General features: G+C 36.4%; 2 protein-coding genes across 3 annotated transcripts in view; one reads left to right on the top strand and one right to left on the bottom strand.

Annotated features, from left to right (window-relative positions):
- Window positions 1–23,254, top strand: part of LOC113112126 (ceramide synthase 2-like) — a 371,308-nt gene that overhangs the window by 170,623 nt on the left and 177,431 nt on the right. The gene's annotated exons all lie outside the window — the stretch shown is intronic.
- LOC113112119 (one cut domain family member 2-like) overlaps window positions 9,274–23,254 on the bottom strand; it is a 19,360-nt gene continuing 5,379 nt past the window's right edge. The window contains exon 2 of the mRNA XM_026277568.1: window positions 9,274–10,263. Coding sequence (XP_026133353.1) covers window positions 9,974–10,263 — 290 coding nt within the window. The 3' untranslated portion in view covers window positions 9,274–9,973. The remainder of the gene's footprint in view (window positions 10,264–23,254) is intronic.

Below are 23,254 nucleotides of genomic sequence, written 5' to 3'. Positions count from 1 at the left end.
CATGTATGAAATGTCTGGAACAGCAATACGTCAATCACACGTTCATCCAGGCCTCGCTGTCTCTCTCTCAGAGCTGCATTACAACCACCAAACATCTGCCAGCATTCAAGCACCAAGAGAAATGGAGACGCTGGAAATGTTTTACGCTTTTCTCTTGGTTTTCTCTAAACCAGTTTCTGGTCAATTACTCGGGCTGTGTTCAGAATACTAGCACACTGCGCTGTGTGTATACTGCATATGTATCTATTTTATTTTTTTGTATGTGCAGTGATAAATGTTTTAAAAGGGTGCTACGTTGTCGGGTTTTCCACCGTGTGCTTGTCGTGTACTGTACATATGAGTAAATGCAGTAGGTTGCAATCTGGGTTCTTTGCATTTGAGAAATATTATTCTGAACACAGCCGCTCTCACACATCATCCCCGTGCCGTTTCTTCATATCAAAGATAGCATGTCCAATAAAAGCTCATCCGCTCTCAAACGGGATCTTCTTTGTGATTCATGCATGTTGTGGAACAGAAACTAGGTCCCTTCTCAGTCTGGTACAGAAAACCCTAATTCACATCCAAAGGACCCGTCCACATTACACTCTAATTTAGAGCATCTCTTAAAGCTGCAGTAGGGAACTTTTGTCAAAATATATTTTTTACATATTTATTAAACCTGTCATTATGTCCTGACAGTAGAATATGAGACAGATAATCTGTGTAAAAATCAAGCTCCTCTGGCTCCTCCCAGTGTCCTATTGCCATTTGCAGAAATACATCGCTCCCGGTAAAAAACAACCAATCAGAGCTGCGGTCCGTAACTTTGTTTGTGTTCAAAATGTAGAAAAATGTATATAATAAGCGAGTACACCATGAATCCATTTTCCAAACCGTGTTTTTAGCTTGTCCTGAATCACTAGGGTGCACCTATAATAAGTGTTTATATTCGGACTATTTTAGATTGCTTCGGGGATACCGCGGCGGAGTAACCCAGTACCTTTGTGATTCTTCATAGACATAAACAGAGAGAAGTAGTTCCGGCTACGATGTTCTTCCGCAAGACGCAAGCAGTTCTGTTTATTAACCGCGAGAGCGTCAAAAGTTCCCTTCCGCAGCTTTAAAGAAAAACGGACTCTTTTAATAAAACACCTGAAGTTCACATAAGTGTAAACTGCTCTTATTATACAGCAATGGTTCTGACCCATATACCACACATGTGGGTCATTAGTGTCATATCCATTGTATAAAAGTGCTACTGATGCTGATGAGAGTTAAAGATGGAGGTCTTAACAACGCTCTTCAATCATTTAACACATAAAACTCACATGAGAGAGAGATATATTGTAGTTCTAGGTGATCTATACTTCTATTTTATTTCATGCTTGGAGCATGTGTGCTCTGGGGTGAGTTTATCACGTGACGTCACTGCCATCTAGTGGTGAAACACCAAAACATTAAGACCCTCCATCCTTCAGTTTTGAAGCTCTTCACCTGCCATGTGCTCAAGAATAATTTTATGCAGATATAAATATGACTGTTAGTCTCATAATACATGTCACTGTTAAAGGCTTTTCTACCGAAAACTCTCATGAACTCCATTTCCGTGGACTGTACTCGGATAAGAAAAACTAAATTAGTGTTAGTGCTGTATGACGCAGAATTTTTAGAGTTAAATGTGTGTGAAAAGAAAAGGGTGTCGTGTCTTAAACTCGACAGTTGTTCATATTTCTACTTGTGATTAACTAGGAGTGCTGTTCTTCAGAAAGCATCCATTTGGGATTTGTGCATGCCTTCTTTACACGTTATGACATTTCGGTCCGTAAACGCATCCCTGTACTTCACCGGATGTCTTTATTGCTGGCTGTGAGATTGGATGGGAACGGTGTTTGACTGTCTGAATATGAGCCATAATCTCGTGAGATGTTTCACAGTTTGTGAATATTTCAGGTATTGCATGAGACACAGAGGAGCCTAATCATGCAAAGCTTCTTAATGTAGAAAGCAATATATTCTTGTCTTTTGCTTGTGTATACTCTTCATCTATCTATAGTTCAGAGATGTCAGAGAGGAAGAGTTGTGGGCATTAATAAAGCGTTATCGAGCTCAGATATCATTGCCATATCGTTGATATTTGAAGTCGGTGTGTCATTTTCATGCACGTCACTTTAATTCGCTCTTCATGTGTGTGTTTAACCTTTGCTAAACCTTCCAGGAGGTTTACAGAAAAGGCAGTTTTCAACTCGATTAGTTTGTTTCCATCCAATCTCACAGCAGCCCGGTCTCGTCCATTATAATGTGTATGAATGTTGTTTTGTTTATCTGTTGTTTTCTATGCATATGTTTGTTTTATACTGTTTGTCTTGAAAAAAAGAGCAAAGAGCTTTTGATTCATAAAAGCATGTTTGACCCTGTTCACTGTCTTGGGTGTTATTTGTCTGTTCGTGCATCTGTTCAACAGCATTGAAATCATGCACAAAAGAGGCCAGTCCTTCCTCTTTGAAAAGGTTTGGCCATATAGCAACATCATTGTTGTCTCACAATTCAATCATGCACACAAATACTACAACAGATTTTAAAGAAACCATGATATTTACATTATTTTCCCCCTCCAGAATATTTTAGGTATCACATGCTGAATGAAGTACACAGATTCTGCTACATCAGGATTTTTGATGAGTTAAGTGTAGTCTTGCAATTTCGTACCACAATGGAATTGCATTAATGCCTTGCATCATTGGAAATATTAATTGTTATTATGGCATTTTTTTATAATAGTGCAATAGCATTTATATTAGTATTGAGACGAGAAAAAATAAAGTTCTTTTATTGAAAGTTACTTTAAAAACTATATATATATATATATATATATATATATATATATATATATATATATATATATATATATATATATATATATACAGTACAGACCAAAAGTTTGGAAACATTACTATTTTTCTAATGTTTTTGAAAGAAGTTTCTTCTGCTCATCAAGCCTGCATTTATTTGATCAAAAATACAGAAAAAACAGTAATATTGTGAAATATTATTACAACTTAAAATAATTGTTTTCTATTTGAATATACTTTAATAAAATAATTTATTCCTGTGATGAAAGCTGAATTTTCAGCATCATTCCTCCAGCCTTCAGTGTCACATGTAACATCAGTCGATCACATGATCATTTAGAAATCATTCTAATATTCTGATTTATTATGAGTGTTGGAAACAGTTCTGCTGTCTAATATATTTGATGAAGAAAAGGTTAAAAAGAACTGCATTTATTTAAAAAAAAAAAATCTAATAATATATTTTCTTTTCTATCACTTTTTTATCAATTTAACACATCCTTGCTGAATAAAAGTATTGATTTTATTTAAAAAAAGAAAGAAAAAAAAATTACTGACCAGTAGTGTATATTGTTATTACAAAATATTTATATTTTAAAAACATAGCTTTTTGTTTTTTTACTTTTTATTCATCAAAGTTTCCTAAAAAAGTATCACATGTTCTGAAACAATATTAAGCAGCAGAAGTGTTTCCAACTTTGATAATGAATCGTCATATTAGAATGATTTCTAAAGGATCATGTGATAATGATCCTAAAAATTCAGCTTTGCATCACAGAAATAAATGATAATTTAAAGTATAATACATTTAAAAACAATTATTTTAAATTGTAATTATATATCACAATATTACTTTTTTTCTGTATTTTTTAACAAATAAATGCAGCTGAAGGAAGTTCTTTCAAAAACATTAAAAATAGTAATGTTTCCAAACTTTCGGTCTGTACTGTATATATATATATTTTGTTTTTGTATTAAAACATTCCATGTCTCCAGCCTGATGTGTGTTTTCCAGATCAGTGTGTTACTGTCACGGATCCACCGCTAGGTGTCACTGTAGCACTACAATATTTCTGTTGATTCACTGAAAACATAAAACAGATTTCCTCAATTTTTTTATTGACTTAATTATTCAAAACACACAATTGTATTTACCCATTCTGGTCTTTTTAGTCCACTGCTGTTCTGTAACAGTTATCACTCACTTTAAGCCATCTTTAAAAGACTTCACATATGAACATGCTGTAAGTAACTGTTCATCACCTTTGACCTCCAGACTGGGAGAAGAAACGCTCAGAGCACGTTTTTTTTTGTTTGTTTGTTTGTTTTTTGTTAGGGAAAATGTTGCATAAATCTTTGTTTGTTATCAGCAATGTTATGGAAACATTTTTGCTCAAAAATCATGGGAATGTTACTTTTAAATGTTCTCTAAACATTCTGAAAACGTCTGAGAAACTCAAACGTTCCATGTACAATGTTTCTGTGCTCCTGTTTGGAGAACGTTAGACGAACATTCTATTAACGCTCGTTTAGAAACGTTCCCTGTTAACTGGATCCTCAGGCTCAGGTCTGTCCAAAACTTCTTTTTGCAATTGCTGTTCTTTTTTTTTATACGATGAAAGGAATCATATGCATCTTGATGGACTCAAGAGAGAGTAAAATATGACATTTTGTGGTGAAGAAAGCATTTAAAGCACCTGAAAAAGAAATGTTTCGTTCTAAAAGCGTTCTGAAATCAGAGCTGTTACCATTGCAATCTGCAAAAAAAAAAGAAATCTATCTAATGGGGTTTAAACTCCGCGCTCCCAGCGTTTCTTTCCCAGTCTGGAGTCTTTACAGAGACCATCCTCTCTCAAGCGTTTCTTTCTCATCTTTGGTTCTTCTCCTTATTGGAAATTGATTGTCTTCTACCATCACAAAGACACACGGTTGTGATTGATTCTCTGGTAGCAGAGGCAGGAGGAGGATTCGCCGCAGGGGGCTCGGATCTGAACACAGGACACTGGAGACGTGTTCATGTGAAGAACAATGATTGATAAAAGAGTGAATCTCTCAGAACCTGACCAGAAAACACCCTGATCATATTCCACTTAAGATCAAAGCCAAGGTAAAATTACAGCATTGCATTACATTATTGTATCCTCTAAAAAATGCTTGGGTTGTTTGAACACAGTTTGTGGTCACATATGGTCTAACCACACTGTTGTGTTAATATTTGTTACATTTTTAAATTATCTTTTTAACCCAGCAGTTGTGTTAGTCCATATTTGACCCAAAGGTTTTTATTAGAGTGTAATATACTATAAATATCATCATATTTAGAAGAAAAATAGGCAAAACTGTTTTGTTGATGTTTAAATAATTATATTTTAATTTCCTAATTAATGGTAATGTGTGTGTGTCTGTGTGTGTGTGTGTGTGTGTGTGTGTGTGTCTGTGTGTGTGTGTGTGTGTCTGTGTGTGTGTCTGTCTGTCTTTCTGTGTGTGTCTGTGTGTGTGTGTGTCTTTGTCTGTCTGTCTTTCTGTGTGTGTGTCTGTGTGTGTGTGTGTGTGTGTGTGTGTGTGTGTGTGTGTGTGTCTGTCTGTCTTTCTGTGTGTGTCTGTGTCTGTCTGTGTGTGTGTGTCTGTGTGTGTGTGTGTGTCTGTCTTTCTGTGTGTGTGTGTGTGTGTGTGTGTGTGTCTGTCTGTCTTTCTGTGTGTGTGTGTGTCTGTGTGTGTCTGTGTGTGTGTGTGTCTGTGTGTGTGTGTGTGTGTGTGCGTGCGTTTGTATTATTCAATGCATTAATTAAACAGTTGCATGCATAAATATATATATATATATATATGCACACAAATAATTATTAATAATGTAATGCATTAATGTAAATGTCTATGTTTTCTTAATCCAATTAATTTGATTTAGAGAAATTTCATTTATAGAGGTGTGACAGAACGAGGAGCAAATTGTCAGAGCAAATAAATATAAATGACATCGATAATTAACACAATTATGATATTGAATCGTTCCCCCGTTGGGCGAATCCACGTTCCTCCTTGACCTTAACATAAGAGTCGACCTTTCTCTGAACAGTTAGATTAATAGCCATGCATAAAAGAATCACCAGCGGTTCCCTAACGACAGAAGAGCTGGCTTTCATTAGCTTTTTTTTTTTGTTTTTTTGTTTTTGTTAAATATCAGGATCACTTGAACACACACGACAAACACGAATTCAACTGAAATGCATTTTTTCCTGTGGACAAAACATGGGTCAGTAAATTAAACAAGAGACAGAAAAGGAAATGGAACATAAGTAGACAGCTATTTCCCAAATGATATTACTTTGGTGTCTAAAGCTCATTCTGGTGTTTCTACGACACAAGCTTTGCATCATTTCAAGCAATCTTGACTCAAAGGTGGTCAAAGGTTTCATTTGATGATGCCAGAATGTTTTCTAGTTGCTCTGACTTCACGTAAATGTTCAGTTTGCTTTGAGCTCACCAAAAACTAAAGAAATAACTGGGTTGATTTGAGGGGAGCATGCCAAAATGAACAGGAAAATTACTCAACTCAACAAGACGGAACAGTAAAAAGCTTCAAGTCACAATATTTCCAAAACTATTGTTTAGCAACATTATCTTCTACTATCATCGTTATTGTTTCATCAGGTTTCCTTTACATTACAAGTGTTTGAGGTATATCAGAATTCTCATTGTCAACACGTGCCTGCCAGCGTGAGATGACGTGATTGGTCGAATGTCTGTGTGCATGATCGATGGAGGCATATGATTGGACGACCTCTGACAGTGCGGGTGTACCTCAGTTTTACACGATTATCTCAAGCACACACTTCCGGAATACTGTAAGTTACACAAAAATAGCTCTGTTGGAAGTGTGTGTGTGTGTGTGTGTGTGTGTGTGTGTGTGTGTGTGAATCCAGAGGTGTCAGCACAGTAATATCACATGTTAAGCATCGCTAACGGCTCGTCTGTGACTCCTGCACACTAATAAATTAATACACTTAAATAAATGCAGCGAATAGAAAAACAACTACTTTCATTAAAATAAAAAAGAAAGTGCTTCTTGTGTTTATCAGAATGGAAACGGAATGGAATGTAAACAAATATGCAGCATTTGTTTTTTTTTTAAAAGTGTGTGTGTGTGTGTGTGTGTGTGTGTGTGTGTGTGTGTGTGTGTGTGTGTGTGTGTGTGTGTGTGTGTGAGTGTGTCCAGAGCAATTCCACCCGTGGTTGAAGGAAAAAGGCACTCAACTTGTCCTGCATAGTTGCCACATCCTTCACCGTGGCATAATGCAGTCTGACTACTCTGTGTGTGTGTGTGTGTGTGTGTGTGTGTGTGTGTGTGTGTGTGTGTGTGTTTAGCTTAGTTTGGGGACAAAATAGTGAGTTTAAGTTTAAATTAAAGGAATAGTTCTCCCAAAAATGAAACTTTGCTACAACTGTCCTCACTTTCAGGATGAGATTGTGTCTTCATCAGGTTTGTAGAAATGTAGCACTGCATCAGTGTCTCATCGATGGATGCTCTGCAGTGAATGGGTGCCGTCAGAATGAGAGTCTGATAAAAACACTTCCTCCAGTGCATCTCCTGTTGTCTCTCACATCAGAATCCAGACACATATTAGTTTAGATCTGTTTAAACGCTGCTGGATCTGTGCAGATTTCTCTCCTGATTCAGACCAGAACACTTTTTCTCTGGAGGAAGTGTTATTCTGGATTATAGACTCTATTTGTTTGAGTTAAAATCATCTTAATGCTGGATGTGTTTCAGGTTTTGTCTTCTCCAGATGTTCACTGATGGACTGGAGTGCTGTGGATTATTGTGATGTTTTTATCAGACTCTCATTCTGACGGCACCCATTCACTGCAGAGCATCCATTGATGAGACACTGATGCAGTGCTACATTTCTACAAACCTGATGAAGAAACAAACTCATCTTGGATGAACGGAGGGTGAACTATTCCTGTATGTCCCCAGTTAGACAGCTACGCAAATGTGTTTGAGAGGAAAATGTATCGCTAATAAATGACTTTGGTGTGTGTTTGTGAGCAGCAGGCGGCTGATGATGATGATGATGATGATGATGATGATGATGGTGGTTACACTGGCAGGCTGAAGAAGAATCTTTGGTATCAGTGGCTGTTTCACACACACCACTGTGTTTCTGTGAGGTAGCCACATTGATTCTCACTACAAACGAGGTGTGTGTGTTCGCTTTTTTTAGTTTACACTAACACAGAGTTAAGAAAACCTCGCTCTTCGTCTGGTCGTGGCTCAATGCTCCATGTGAAAATGCTACAGACGTCTGCTGTCTTACCTGTCCGGACAGCGAGACAGAAAGTAAGCAAAGACGACCATCAGAGTCCAGGAGTCTGTTCGTCATACACAACAATCCTTCGTTTCCCGTCGTCACAAGGTGCTTCTTTACACTTCGTTAATGCACAACAGAGCACAAAGCGTCCAGACGTTTAATACAAACTTTGTGTCTATGTAACTATTTTTACCCGCATCATTATTATAGAGGAACAGAGAGAGAGAGAGAGAGAGGGAAGACGAGGAGGAAAGATAGAGCGTAATATTTACAGTTCCAGTTCGTTTTGGTAAATGAAGCGATTTGGTTGATGATGTTTCTCCGCCCGTGGGAAGGATTTCACATGATTTGTCAGATTCTCCCGCACGGACTCGTGGGAAAGAAGGGAGTCTTCCTTTATGATTCTCGTTAAGGCATCTGTCGTTGGCACTCAGTTATCATACAGTGACATTTTACCTTTAGGTTCGGCCACTAAAGCTGCAGGTCTCCACGAACAGGAGGAAAATAATCAACAGCTTTTACTCTCTGCGGTTGGTTTCTGATTGTTAGGTCTCTGGAAACGGAAAATAACTTTGGATATGAGACATTAATGTTTGAAAAAAAAAACTATCCTGACATCTGATAGATTCATGCTGCCTTCAAGTCTTTAAGGGACAGAAATTGCAATTAAAATAATGAGAAATTGCTAAACACTCATTCTTATTTGATTTGATGCAGGGTTATTATTGCATGCATGCATGAAAAATCAGTACATGAAATAAACTTTAATAAATAAAAACATTTCATTTTAGCTAGTTTTGATTTTCAGTTAGTCTTAAAATAACTAAAACTTAAATAAAAATGAATACAAAAATCTTTATAGACGTATTTAGAAACAAATACTAGAACTCCACGGCAACAAAATTGCTACAACTTTCAAATGAAAATGTAACAGTATGATAATGATATAACTAAAGCTAAAATTAATTTAACATTAAAAGCAATTACAAAAATAACGAAAACAGGATATATAAAAATAAAAACGCTCCAAATATAAATAAAAGTATATCAATGATACTAAAACAAACGGAAATAAATTTATAAAAACTATATAGACATAATTTTTTTTTTTTGTTAAAAAATAATAAAACCACAACAACAACAACAACAAAAAGTAAAATTACAACTAAAACTAGAATTTTAGTTTTAAAAACCAGCTCTGGCTTGAAGGCAGCATGTCGTGCAGCAGACGAAGCGTGTGTTTCTGGGGTCTTCCAGGAGGTGGCGCCATTGCTCTGTGCAGATGAAGCCCTCTGTAGGACCCCCACGGTAACATGATTCTTTAGGGGCCGATACAGAGGACTGAGTGATTCTTTGCATCCCTTTATCATTGTGCTGGAGCAAGAACAAGGCGCCACGCTGGCAGTGAAAGTACAGACTGAGACGGCGAGGAGCTACCGCGATACATGTTTAAACATCCTGATGTGTCAAGGACAGGTCAAAGGTCAAGGAGTCGAAAAACGAAACAAAGGGTTGTGTGCTAAAATACATATTGCCTTCCTTTCCATCCTTCTCCTGCTCTATGAGAGAGAGAAAATTCTGCTCGTCCGAATCCAGAGACTGAGATGAGAGATGCTTCAGCTCAAATATCAAGCACAGGTGACTGAAATATCCACGGTGAGAAAGAAATGCACGTACTAATGAACTAAAAGCATGAAATGCGTTTGATTTGACAAATGCAAATGATTCATCCACATCCGCCGTGCACCGAAGAGGTTTGGTGTGCGCCGTAGATCATCATCATCAGCTGCTGCTCCGATGTTGCATCTGGACCGGGTTTCTCCGCATCCGAGACGCTCAAGCCTTGGAGAAAGTGTTCCCCGAGGGGCCGGGGCCGGGACTGACCGCGTGCTCGTCCTGCCAGCGGTCCACGCATCTGCGGCGAGCGTTCATGAAGAAGTTGCTGACGGTGGAGAGCTCCAGCCCCAGCTGCTGTGAGATGGTGATCTGCATCTCTTTGTTGGGCCGCTTGTTCTCCTTGAAGATGGCGATGAGCGTTCGCCGCTGGAGGTCGGTGAAGACCAGGCGCTGCTTCTTGGGAACCATGTTTCTGTCTTTGTGCTGCTCCTGTTCCTTTCTCTTGCAGGCTGCCAGGAGGAGACACAGAGAAAGAGACGAGTGAAAATACAAGAAGTCAACGTCCAGGAAAACATGCATCCAGTAGAAAACTGATGAAGGTCATTCAGTGGAAGAAGTACTGTTTGTGTTCTGCAAGCTGAAATATAACACTGATGGGAAACATATTAGATTAAAAAAAACATGATTTAACACTTTATAGCAAGTCAGAAATACTACTGTAGTGTGATTAATAATGAGGTTTCTCTTCACACTTTATCAATTTATACCCAGCTAACAAAAATATGTTCCCATGAAGTTATGAAATCAGTATGATTCCCAGAACATTCAAAACATCCGGCTTTAAAAACTTTTTTTTTGAAAAATTTAGAAATGTTACTTTTGAACGTTCCCTGCACAAAACATTCCATGAGCGATGTATCAATAATGTTTTTGTGCTAACGTTTTGAGAACGTTATTAAAGACCAGAGAACCTTGAACGAGCATTCTATTAAAGTTATTAAAAAAATGGGTTTTTGTATTTTACAAACATAAGGGGAACGTTACTTTTGAACGTTCTCTGAATGTTCTGGAACAAGTAGAAACTAAAAAAAATGATAGACAAGCATCTAAGGTTAAAAAAAACATTATTTATAAATAATGTTTTCATGCTAAAGTTTTGAGAAGGTTATTAAGAGAACCTTGTCAGAACGTTTAGAGAATGCACACACACCTGCAATCTGGGTATAAATATTGATACATTTAAAAAAATTTAATAAGAAATTACTCTTGTAAAACCTGAAACAATATAACTTCCACCTCAGATGAAATAATGCACAGGAAGGGACATCATTTGAGACTTTCTACTATTAACAGAGTCATTTGTTCAGAATTGCAGCTAACTTTACTCAACTCATGTCACATGTCTCTAGATGTCGCAAAACGTGCAAAATACAAAGAATAAAAACAGATTTCAGACTTAATTACTGCATCAAAGTCTAGTCGGGAATTCCCCAAAGAACCTTTCAGTGAACAATTCTAAAAAGTACCATTTATTTATTAGTGTGAAGAATATTTTTTTTTAATGATCTAAAGAACCTTTTCCACTACCTTTAGTTTTTCTGTGGAGGTTAAATGTTCTTCGTGGAACCATCAATGCCAATCAAGATGTTTATTTTTAAGAGTGTGCATTATGCAGGTCTATGCATTTAATGTGCATTTGACATATATTTGACCAATATATTGTTAGTAGTGAACAACAGACCAATATATTCAGCGACTGTGTGTGTGTGTGTGTGTGTGCGTGCATGTGCGTGCGTGCGTGCGTGCGTGTGCGTGTGCGTGTGCGTGTGTGTGTGCGTGCGTGCGTGCGTGCGTGCGTGCGTGCGTGTGTGTGTGTGTGTGTGTGTGTGTGTGTGTGCATGCGTGCGTGTGTGTATCCTGTGGGACTCATGTTTGAGGACCCTCAGGCTAAATCCACTCTGTCTCTGCGAGCTGTTTGGAGTCATGTAGAGGATTTACATTCATATGTTCGCGCTCACAGCTGACTCTATAAAACACTGCTGATGATACGCCAAAGACCAAGCACTTTCTGCTTTCAGCAACAAGCACCAGAGAGAACAGGACGATCTGTCTGCGTTTTACCAGTCCTGCCTGTTATCATTCATTAAAACAAAGCTAATCGTCTGCTAATGCACTGAACATCCCTCTCTGTTTCTCACTGTATAATGTTACAGTTCCTTGTCTTGCATACATCAGTGTTTCTCTCTCTCTCACACACACACACACACACACACACACACTCTTTCGGTGTGAGGGTTCCCCCGGTGAGATTGTGCTGAGGAGGCTGATGCCAGGCCGAGCGCTGTATGTCTAATTACAGAGAGCCATGAGCCAATCGATCTACCCTACACAGTCAAATCTGTTTACTGCTGCCTTCTAAAGCTGCAGCTCACTCATCCATCATATTCATACCACCACACACACACACACACACACACACACACACACACACACACACTACTATACTATACTATACTATACACACACACGCACACACACACATGCAGAATCTCTCAAATACTGACTGTATAGCAGGTCATACACACATCTATCTATCTATCTATACTGAACAAAATTATAAACATAACACTTTTGTTTTTGCCCCCATTTTTCGTGAGCTGAACCCAAAGATCTAAGACTTCCTCTATGTACACAAAAGGCCTGTTTCTCTCAAAAAGTGTTCACAAATCTGTCTAAATCTGTGTTCGTGAGCACTTCTCCTTTGCCGAGATAATCCATCCGCCTCACAGGTGTGGCATATCAAGATGCTGATTAGACGGTGTGATTAATGCACAGGTGTGTCTTAGGCTGGCCACAATAAAAGACCAGCACACTCACTGGACATGTCACCCACTGAGCATGTTTGGGATGCTCTGGATCGGCGTAAACGACAGCGTGCTCCAGTTCCGGCCAATATCCAGCAACTTCACACAGCCATTGAAGAGGAGTGGACCTACATCCCACAGGCCACAATCAACATCCTGATCAACTCTATGTGAAGGAGATGTGTTGCAATTAGTGAAACAAATGGTGGTCACACAAGACACTGACTGGTTTTCGGACACCCCAGTGCAGTAAAACAGCACATTCGAGCATTGCCTTCTATTGTGGCCAGCCTAAGGCACACCTGTGCAACAATCCTGCTGTCTAACCAGCATCTTAATGCCACACCTGTGAGGCGGAGTAGAAGTGCTCACGAACACAGATTTAGACAGATTTGTGAACAATATTTGAGAGAAATAGGCCTTTTGTGTATATAGAAAAAGTCTTAGAAATAAGTCTTATACTTTTATTGAGTCTATCTATCTATCTATCTATCTATCTATCTATCTATCTATCTATCTATCATTTTATTGTTATATCTATTTATCTGAAAAGCAAAAACAAATCCGGCACACTATATATGCAAAAAAAATCTATTTATTTGATGACTACGTTTTGGTCGCATGACCTTCATCAGGATTTATTTTTTTTTATCTATTTACCTAAAATAGACTAACATAACTAATACACAGCATGCTTTTAAGCGATTTACACACTTCATCATCATTTAAACTTTTAAAACGATTAAAAAACACTCTGTAAGCTTTCTGTATCTCTATAAGGTTTGTTCAGATTCCAGCAGCTGTATTTTGATTCTTAGGAACATAAGGGCTGTCTTTACTGGACAGATGTGAAGACAAAACATGATCGTTTGGTTCAACAAATCAGGTGTGGAGATGTGCCTAACGCTCAAATGACGGAAAACACGATCGTGCAGCATTTGATGAGGACTCTCCCTCCTCTCTGGCACATATTTAGAGCTCTTTTGTCCGATTGTCTCCTGTTTCTGTATCGAGCATCATTTCGGCTCTTTCCCCCCCATCCGCCTCCCGATGTCACGCGCTCCCGCGCCTCCCCGCGCGTGGGCGCGCACTGGGCTCGAGGGATCAATACCGATCGATCGCCCGGGAAGGGGCCCTGATTACTGGACCACGTGCACAAGAGAAAACAGAGGAAAATCGATCATTGCAGCTTTTAGGGCAACAGCAGAGCGCAGACAGAAAGAAGAAAGACGCACATTCTGCCTGGCGCATTAGAGAGCGATATTCTGAAACATTCAACCAGCAAACACCGCGTGCATCCACCATACAGCCCTATATTTATTTATTTAAAAGCATTCTCGATAATGTCCTGACATTATCTGTTTGCACTCAAATGTTGGTCTTAAAGATGAAAAAGTCTTCCATAATTTCTCGTTTATACTAGCTTTGTTGTTCACTGAAAGTATTTGCATGCAATGCATGCACGTGCATTTATAGATGGACAAATATGAGAGTAAAAATACAAGAAGCATTAAACAAAATAGTGCCTCTAAAATAATACCCTGCAAGAGCAAAAGTGCGTGCAAACCCGTGGGAAACGAGTCTTTGATTAAATATATCAGGCCTATGTCTATGCAGATTCACAAGACTTTGGATATTTCAATGCGCGTGAACCATGTGGATTATTTATAGCGCTTCAGTGGAAGACAGAAGACTGCAGTGGACGAGTAGACACAACTTTCCCTTACTTTTGTGTAAACAGAATGCATATAACACTGGGGAAATGGCCAACAGTCCCTATAATTTCACGCACAGTTTATTCAGCTCTCAAGGGTGCAACATTAGAGATTGAATGCAATGCAATGAAATGCATGAATGTGGGCAAATCACAATTACCAGAATCAACACGTTCAGACAACAGCATGCTGATCCATATGCCTCGAAAATAAAAATGCATGCTCTGCCGAAGTATTTTAATGGTTAGAATGGAAATAAATGTTTTAATCTTTAATCTCCCAGGCCAACAAACAAACCAAATAACGTTTCTCTACGAATGCACAATTAACCCGAACTGAATCTGGCTGCATAAATAATATCTATAAATTCAAAGGAATAACCCTCTCCTCCAATTCCATTTGAGACAGTATATAAACCCCTTTATTGTCGCGACATCCGCATTCGGTTGCTTCATTTTTAATCCTCTTTCTTACAAATTAATAGTCCAGGAATCGATTGACCTTTGCTTTAAAACCTTGTCATGATGCATGTTTTTAATATACAGGTCACACAGCAGCGCTCGTCTCCTGCTCCATAATAAGTTTCCTCTTATACAGCCATAATTTGCTGCATATTTTAGTTTTTTAGTCGTTTAAGTGTTGTTCTATTGCAATAAATCAGATTCTTTTTTAGACTCAGTTCCATTAGAATTAGACTAGAAGGTGTTAGACAGCACGTGCACATTGAGGCTTGTCTTGACAAACCCGCATTGATAAGTGAAATGATCCATATTGACTGCAGCTCATGTGAAAGAAGCCGCATAATCACAGAGAAGACATTCAATACGGGAAGTGTGTGTGATGTTTGCAGATGACATTTTAATGGCCATTGTCTGTTTAGTTTTGTAATCCAATGGTAAGCGTTGATATTGATATCTTATCACTCAGATGAATATAAACTGATGCACTTTAGCTCCTTTTATTTACATTTGCTCTGTTGCTGCTGAGATCATATGGCAGTTTTTATAAGAATATGAACGTTTCTTGTATTTTGATGCTTTAAAACACTACAAAACTATTCTTCTGCACATGATTTCTTGTGAAAAGTCTATATCGACAGTTTCTTGCTTTTTTGAATAGACCTTAAAACAGTCATTTAAAACTGTGAGGATGCTGGTGTATAAAAGAATAATGCAAAGAAAATTGGTTTGCTTTTTAATAAAACGGTAGCTGCATGGGGGATTGTATTAAAATAAAAATAAAAATGTATCCATTATATATTTTTAATGCATAGCCGACTGCATTTTTAAACCAATGGTGCCAGGTTCGATTTTTCTTGTTTTATTACAATGAACTTTAATCCATATTGAATTTTGGCATGAATGAAAACGAGGCTGTGAGTGATAGAAATGATTGTTTTTTTAACAGCATACCGATTATGCAAAAAAACTAAAATATAGTAAAACAGACAAAACTCCATAAAACGGGTTTGATAATGACGTGATCTCGTATTTTTGTGCATCTCTCCCTCACATCCTCGTTTTCACCTAACCTGATCAATTCTAGCAGAACCATGTGTGCTAAATATATAATTTTGTAAAGGTTCCGTAGCCTAGAATATTAAAAAGTCAGTTAAATGAGCATTGCATTGCACATATGTGAGCAGCATGCTGTCTGCTGAGGTGGGTGTGGTCTGTGCGTGCGTGTGGGCGTGGCGGAGAGAGCGGGGGGCGGGGTCGATAACTAACCGCACCAGGCCGCTCACAGCTCGGCTCGGGATCGATGGCTTGAGCGGGGCGGTTCTGTTTTTGGGTGCGGTGAAACGAACCCTCTCCCGCGCGGGCCGGGCTACTGCTGGCGAGAAACAGTCATGTCAATCAAAGCCCAGTCAACACAAACCAGATCAACAATACACACCTAGTACATGATGCTGCTTCTGCTGCGGGATTATAGATGAACTAGCTTTAATCAGAGCGGTTCATTTCTGCTGCTTGGAATATTACCGCAACAGTGTTTCTTGGGGAAATTTTTTTTATTTTTTTATTTTTTTATTTTTTTTGTTATAATATCAAGAATCCTCTAGCTAGTGAATTATACACTGGCTTAACTTTTGAATTTAATAATATTATAGGATCTTTTTTGGTTTTCTTATATATTATAATAAAATAAATAAAACTATAAAATCTTGTAGAATTCCTTGATAATATTTTTTTATCTTAGAGTTTAGTGTGAGCGAAGGTAAAATAAAGCTGTGCTGGATTTGAGTGGATTTCAGTGTTATTTATCAATGTTCACACTGAGCGTTTGACAACAATAAAGGTTAAAGCGGATCCTTTAATTCGATTTTTATTCAAGTGTGTGTGTGTGTGTGTTTGACATCGTGTCGTGATACACACACGTTTTTCTGTCAGCGGCACAAATTAAAATATAATTTTTCGACTTTTCGTTGTCAAAAAAAAATATTGTGTTGAAACATTAACATTTTAATCTGCATTCTTATAAACATTAATTTATTAGCGGCTTGTGCATTTATTGTTAAATATCCATAATTTCAGCACGAACGATGAGCGGATAAAAAAAATAAATAAATTAAATTAATGCAACATTTAAAAAACAGCTCTCGGGAAATAAATAAGCGGATTTCTGTGAAATTAAATAAAATGATTTATCTGACGCCCCGTAGGCCTATTACAGAAATTACAAACAAATATAGTATTACTATAATATTTCATGTCCACCAGTTAATAAAATAATAATAAAATATGCATTGCTTTTCCCTGAAAATATATTTATGGATCTGCTCGAATAATTCAGAACAACATATTTCGAGAATTTATTTCTATGCAGGCATCTCGTGTGTGTGTGTGTGTGTGTGTGTGTTAGAGCGTCTTTCTTTATTAATGCCATTTATTATTTTGTTTTTTTAATTTTATTATTTTTAATAAATAAATCACTGCTGTACAACCTGCATATCTTTAAATTACATGTAGAAATATGTATTGATAAATCTGTTAAGTAAATGTATTATATGATTTAGGCTATTTTTTTATATCATGAGACAGATTTTATAAAGTCTTAATGTAAAGGTTTATATGTGCTGAAGGTAAGTGAAAGTATGTACAATCTTCATATAAACTCTATAAGGCCCTTCATAACCACTCTAATTAGAGTAAGATAACAGTGAGAGTGTTGGGCTTTTCAGGCAGGTGTAGTGTAATATAAGTGAGGTTTTCTCTTTGTCCAGGTCAGGATGAGTTTGTCTTTGTCTTGTGGCTTTCCTAACCGGTCTCCAAAATCAATGTTTCAGTGGACAAACATCTGACAGACCAGATCCATCCCCAGCAGCTCAATTAAACGCCATTCATAGACAGTTTGATTGATCTGAAAGCCAAGAAGTCATTGCAAGAGCAAACCATCACTTGCAGATCTTAAATTAACCCTGTGCTTTATGTGTGTGTGTTATTCTGGAGGTGGTTTCTGCTCTGTGTGTGTCTTGGTTGCTAATATTTCTACACACACATCTAAATGATTACACACCAGACTGTTTCATATCAGACTAACCTTGCATTATTAGAGTATAAAAACATTATTTGCATGCCCCCCCAGAGATATTTGTCAGGTTTAGCTCATCTGTATTCCTGAACTGTAAATAAATACGTACAAACAAGGTTTGCATTGCTAGTTTTTAATGCATATTAATCCTTGATTTTATGATGGTGAAAGAAAACAATCTATTTATAATTATTAGAACATGTGCATTTAAAGCTGAAATGTGTTGTTTGCATCAGTTTAAGAGTGAAACACTAACACTTTCACAACATTGATCTGTTTGAATTCCTGTCAGTCAGTTTTTGTGGGCGGGGCTATCTGATTGTCCAGCCAATGGCAAAGCGGTTGGAGAGTTTGTGAAGCTTGTTTTCTGCAATTAAATTAATCCTGAAAATGTGTGAGAGCAGGTAGCATGAGGAATATATAATATAAGAAGAATAACAACAATGTATATATGCACACAGTATATTAGATATGATAGATATAATATGTTGGTGCACATTTCTGCGTGTTTGTCCATGTGTTTGTGTGCATCTAAGTGTTTGTATTCATTTGTGCATGTGTTTGTGCACATTTATGTGCATTTGTGTATATTTAAGCATGTGTTTGTGTGCGTCTATGTGTTTGTGTGTGTTGGTGCATGTGCTTTTGTGCACGTGTGTGTGTGTGTGTTTGAATGTGTTTGTGTGCATTTGTGTGAATTTGTGTATGTTTGTGCATGTGTTGTGTGTCTTTGTGCAAGTGTTTTTGTGCATCTAGTGTGCTTGTGTTTGTGCACATTTATGTGCATTTGTGTATGTTTGAGCATGTGTTTGTGTTTATGCATGTGATTGTTTGTGTGTTTGTGCACATTTATGTGTCTGTGTGCGTTGGTGCATGTTTGTGAAGGTGTGTTTGTGTGTGTTTCTGTGCATTTGTGTGCATTTGTTTATGTTTGTGCATGTGTATGTTTTTGTGTATGTTCGTGAATGTGTTTGTGTGTGTTAATGCATGAGTTTGTGCACGATTGTGCATGTGTTTGTGTGTGTTAGTGCGTGTGTTTGTGCACGTTTCTGTGCATTTGTGTGCATTCGTGTATGTTTGTGCATGTGTTTGTGTGCGTTTCAGAGACAGATCTGTTGATGGGAAAGGTGTTGGTGTTGCAGAGAGGGGGGTCTGAGTGACCGTGTGTGTGTGTGTGTGTGTGTGTGTGTGTGTGTGTGTGTGTGTTGCATGGCTGGCTGCGGCTGCTGCTGCTGGCGAAAGCCCCAGAGATGCAGGAGCGAGCAGGGGAAAGGAAATCAATACAGATTCAGTGCAAGTCAGATAAGCCTTAACAATGTGTAGCGCAGACGCACTCTATAACCCAATCTAACACACACACACACACAGTTTTCCTGCATTTAAACATGCGACCAGACCGTTGTATGTTCATGCGTGCACTCACACCTGCGTGTTTCCACCTAGCTTCAGTGACATCAGCAAACTCAGACAGATGATCCTGTTCTCCAGCATGATTCACAATGATCACAAGAGTCTCTTCAGCGTATATGGGAAATCTGAGCATTTGTGTAAAGAAACGCATGATGATGCTAACACAGCGAAGTGGATTTAAGTGTTTTACAATCCCTGAAACCACGTCTATTTCTAGGTTTAAACTAGATTTTGAATCCCTTAAACACTTTGTTATATGCTCTTATTAGGGATAAATGCATGCCGGATAAATTGTGAGGCTTTCAGACAAATGATCATCATTGCATGTACAGTAAACGAGCTGCTTGTTTTCAGTTTTTCAGTTGTTCCCGTCTCTTCTTGAATCCGTCGTGCCGTTGCTCAGCTCAATGTTAGTGTCTACCTGTGTATTCATGGCACGTTTTACTTTGCTTACCAAGAACTGAGTGTGTTACGCAGCTCCACGTCTCCCTCCCTCACGCTTATCAATTATTGAAGCCGCGATCGATCATTTCAGCAGCTCGCCTCCATCCTTCGCTCCTCACAAAGTCAAAGCTCTCCCGTCCTCAATCAATGGCCACGTCTGCTTTCATGTCAGATATCATCTGCTTTATATTTCAAGATTTCATGTTTTCCAGCTTTGTGCTCCTCTAAAACACGCTAACCCTCATTTCCACACTGTTGAGGAGAGAGATGTGTGGAAAGAAAAATACTATTTTGTTCTGGATTCTTTTAAAGTACGTGTGTGTTCGTGTGTGTGTGTGTGTGTGTGAGAGCTGCAGTTGGTGTGAAGTGAATATATAACAACATATGGCTTTTTTAACTAATGATAAAATTACAGTTTTTAGTCTTTATTTCTTAATTTCTTGCATCATATACTCATGTGAATATATCTAGAGTGTTTTATTTATCAAATATTTTTATGATGACTTTTTGTTTAATTTCTTTGTAATTTATGTGTGAATCATTTTGGGGTGATTTTATTAATGAAATCCTCTAATATGGACATTTTATTTAATTTTATGTAATAAAACCACCCCAAATAGATTCACATGTAATCATTTACATGAATAAAATTTATTTTTCAATATTTAAATATATGATTTTTGTTGTTTTGTTTTTTTTATTTTTATTTTATTAAATTTTTATTCACATAATTTATTATTTTTGAGAAGTTATTTTTATAATTCTAAATTTTATTTTATTTTGTGTATTTATTCAATTTATTTTTCAATAATTAAATATATATGGGGTGTTTTTATTTGTAAAATGTTTTATTTTATTTTATTTTTAATACATTTTATTTAATCATATAATTCAATATTTTTGGGGGAGTTCTTTTTAGAATTTTGTTTAATTTTATTTAATCATTTGTGAATATATTTGGGTGGTTTTTATTATCAAATGCTTTTTTGAGAATACTTTATTTAATTGCATGTGAATATATTTAGGTGGTTTTATTAATAAAATGTATTTAATGATATGCAAATATTTTGGGGATGGCTTTTATCAATCAAATGCACTTTTTAAAAGTATTTTCAATTAAGTGTGACCAGATTTAGTTTAGTTTGCATTTTTATTAATTAAAAGAAAAAAAAGAATAACATTAAAAATATATATTTTTATTTTTATAGTTTATGTATTTTTTCTTTCCCATAAACAATCAAAAATTAGGAGGCCAAAAATAATTAAATATAATTTTGGGGGGCTAAAAATACACAAATATTACTGAATTGTCATGTAAATTAAATTATATTATGTAAAAGGTTGATAATTAGGAGGCTTTTTTCCATTTAATTAAATTTTAATAATCCATTTAACACTATGACATATTATAATCTATAGACTCGACTGGAATAAGTTCAAAGTGCTCATAATTTATTATAAGCACAATTAAAAATTGTGTATTATGTAAAATATGGATGTTAGGAGGCTTTTTCCACATGCACATGCTTACTTATACACCAAATGAGGAAATACTGTAACTGTAAACTGTTTTTATATAAGACATTAATTTAAACGTTATTTCAGAGTATCTCGTTTGGGTTAATGTGAAGGATGGATGATGCATGTGAAAAGTCCTCAGTTCTTCAGCAATGCTGCATTCGCTAATTACTCAGTCTGTATAATAATATCATGTTTGCAAACGATTTTACAAAATAGCATAATATTAAATATACTAGTTTTGGTATTGTGTACTCAATGAGATCAATAACCTGAATTTAAAAATGGATTAAACGATGCAGATTCTGCACTGCACAGATATTCTCCCTGATGAGCTGTGAGGTTTGTGAAACTTTGAATGTTTTGAATATGAGACGTGGTTGGTGTCTCATAGTGCATTCAGCGTGCGTCTGTGAGGTGTCTGTCGGCGCTGGGTTTCTGCTGTTGTGATTGTTCTAATCCAATAGCGCAGTGGCAGTCGTAATGGATGGAGGGTCATTTTTTTGTGATGTGTTGCAGAGAAAGAGAAGAGGACGGGGGGATGGTGTTATTGATCTGTCATACGTGCCCAGGCAGACTAACATACGTGAATGAGAGAGAGAGAGAGACTGAAGCAACGCTCTGCTGACGTTCACACTTCAGTCTGCAGATCACATGCTTCAGACTCGGAAAATCAAGCATTTCTCACAGGAGCACAGTGGTTTTATTGACTGGATGTTAATGTGGTCATGTGTTGCTATGTAGAATTCACCAACCATTGGTTTGGGATCAGAACTGGATACTAATATTGACTGTTGAACAGTGAAAGTTTTCAGTGACTTATAGTCTTATTATTTTGCTATTTGCTAATTACTATTTTTGCAATATATATATATATGGAAATGTTAACAAAAAAATTATGCAAAAGGACACTAAATAGAGTACTGTCTCCCAAAATGTAACGGGCTCAACTTTTTTTTTTTTTTATTATTATTTTTTTTTAGATTTTCAGTTTTCACTTTAATTTGAAAGTCTTTTATTTATTGTATTTTAATTTATTTTATTTTATTTTTTTATTTTTTTATTTACCACTTTCTTATAGTAACCGTAACTAAAACGGAACCTGAAACAAAAATTAAAACCATAAATTAAAAAATAAACATTACTTGGAATAAATTCAACGTTAAATGAAATGAAATAAAATATTACAAAATAATTTCAGCTAGTTAATTTAGTTTAACTTCATATACTAAAATAACTAAAAGTGAAATAAAAAATTATAATAATAACTATAGACATAATAAAACAAAAAACACACAACAAAATTACTAAATTAATTTTCTTTAATTTAGTAAAACATTTTTTAAATACTAAATCATCTGTCAGAAAATAAAAACTATTAATAAAAATATAATAGAATTTAGTATTTAAATATATGTTTTTAATTTTAGTTATATTAGTACTTTAAACTGAAATAAACACTTTTTTATGGTTTTAGTTAACAATGATATCCCCGGCTCGACTTTTTAGTTTGATGAATAAGTCAGAAGTTATATATGTATTGCACCTGTGACCTGTGGATTTTAACACCATGTTATCCCATGATCCTCTTTGATTTCACTCATTTATAACTGATTACTGAATGATATAATTTCAATGAAAATATACAGAATAATTATATTGTGTTTAATATTTAAATATGTTGAATACACAAGAAGTTGCCACTTTTCATATATTGACAATATATTCAGAGCTTAATATTATAGATTTGCATGTGATAAAATAATCCACTGTTTGTCTATAAATATATTTAAACTAATTTGTACTGTACATATTTATATCGGAGCATGAATGTCAAATATACGTACACTATATAGCAATAAAGTTATAATGTCATATATCATTTTCCACCCACCATGTTTCCATGACCTTAACAAAAATACAAAAAAAAAAATATCTCAACACTTTTTTTCATGCATATTTTCATATAACATATTTTTCACCATGCAAACTATAAATTGAGGTTAAAAGATGTGTTC

Source organism: Carassius auratus, chromosome 2 (genome assembly GCF_003368295.1).
Source record: "Carassius auratus strain Wakin chromosome 2, ASM336829v1, whole genome shotgun sequence".
Classification (NCBI taxonomy): Eukaryota; Metazoa; Chordata; class Actinopteri; order Cypriniformes; family Cyprinidae; genus Carassius; species Carassius auratus.
The sequence above is the reverse complement of the archived record's forward strand: the minus strand, read 5'-3'. Positions and strand labels throughout refer to the sequence as shown.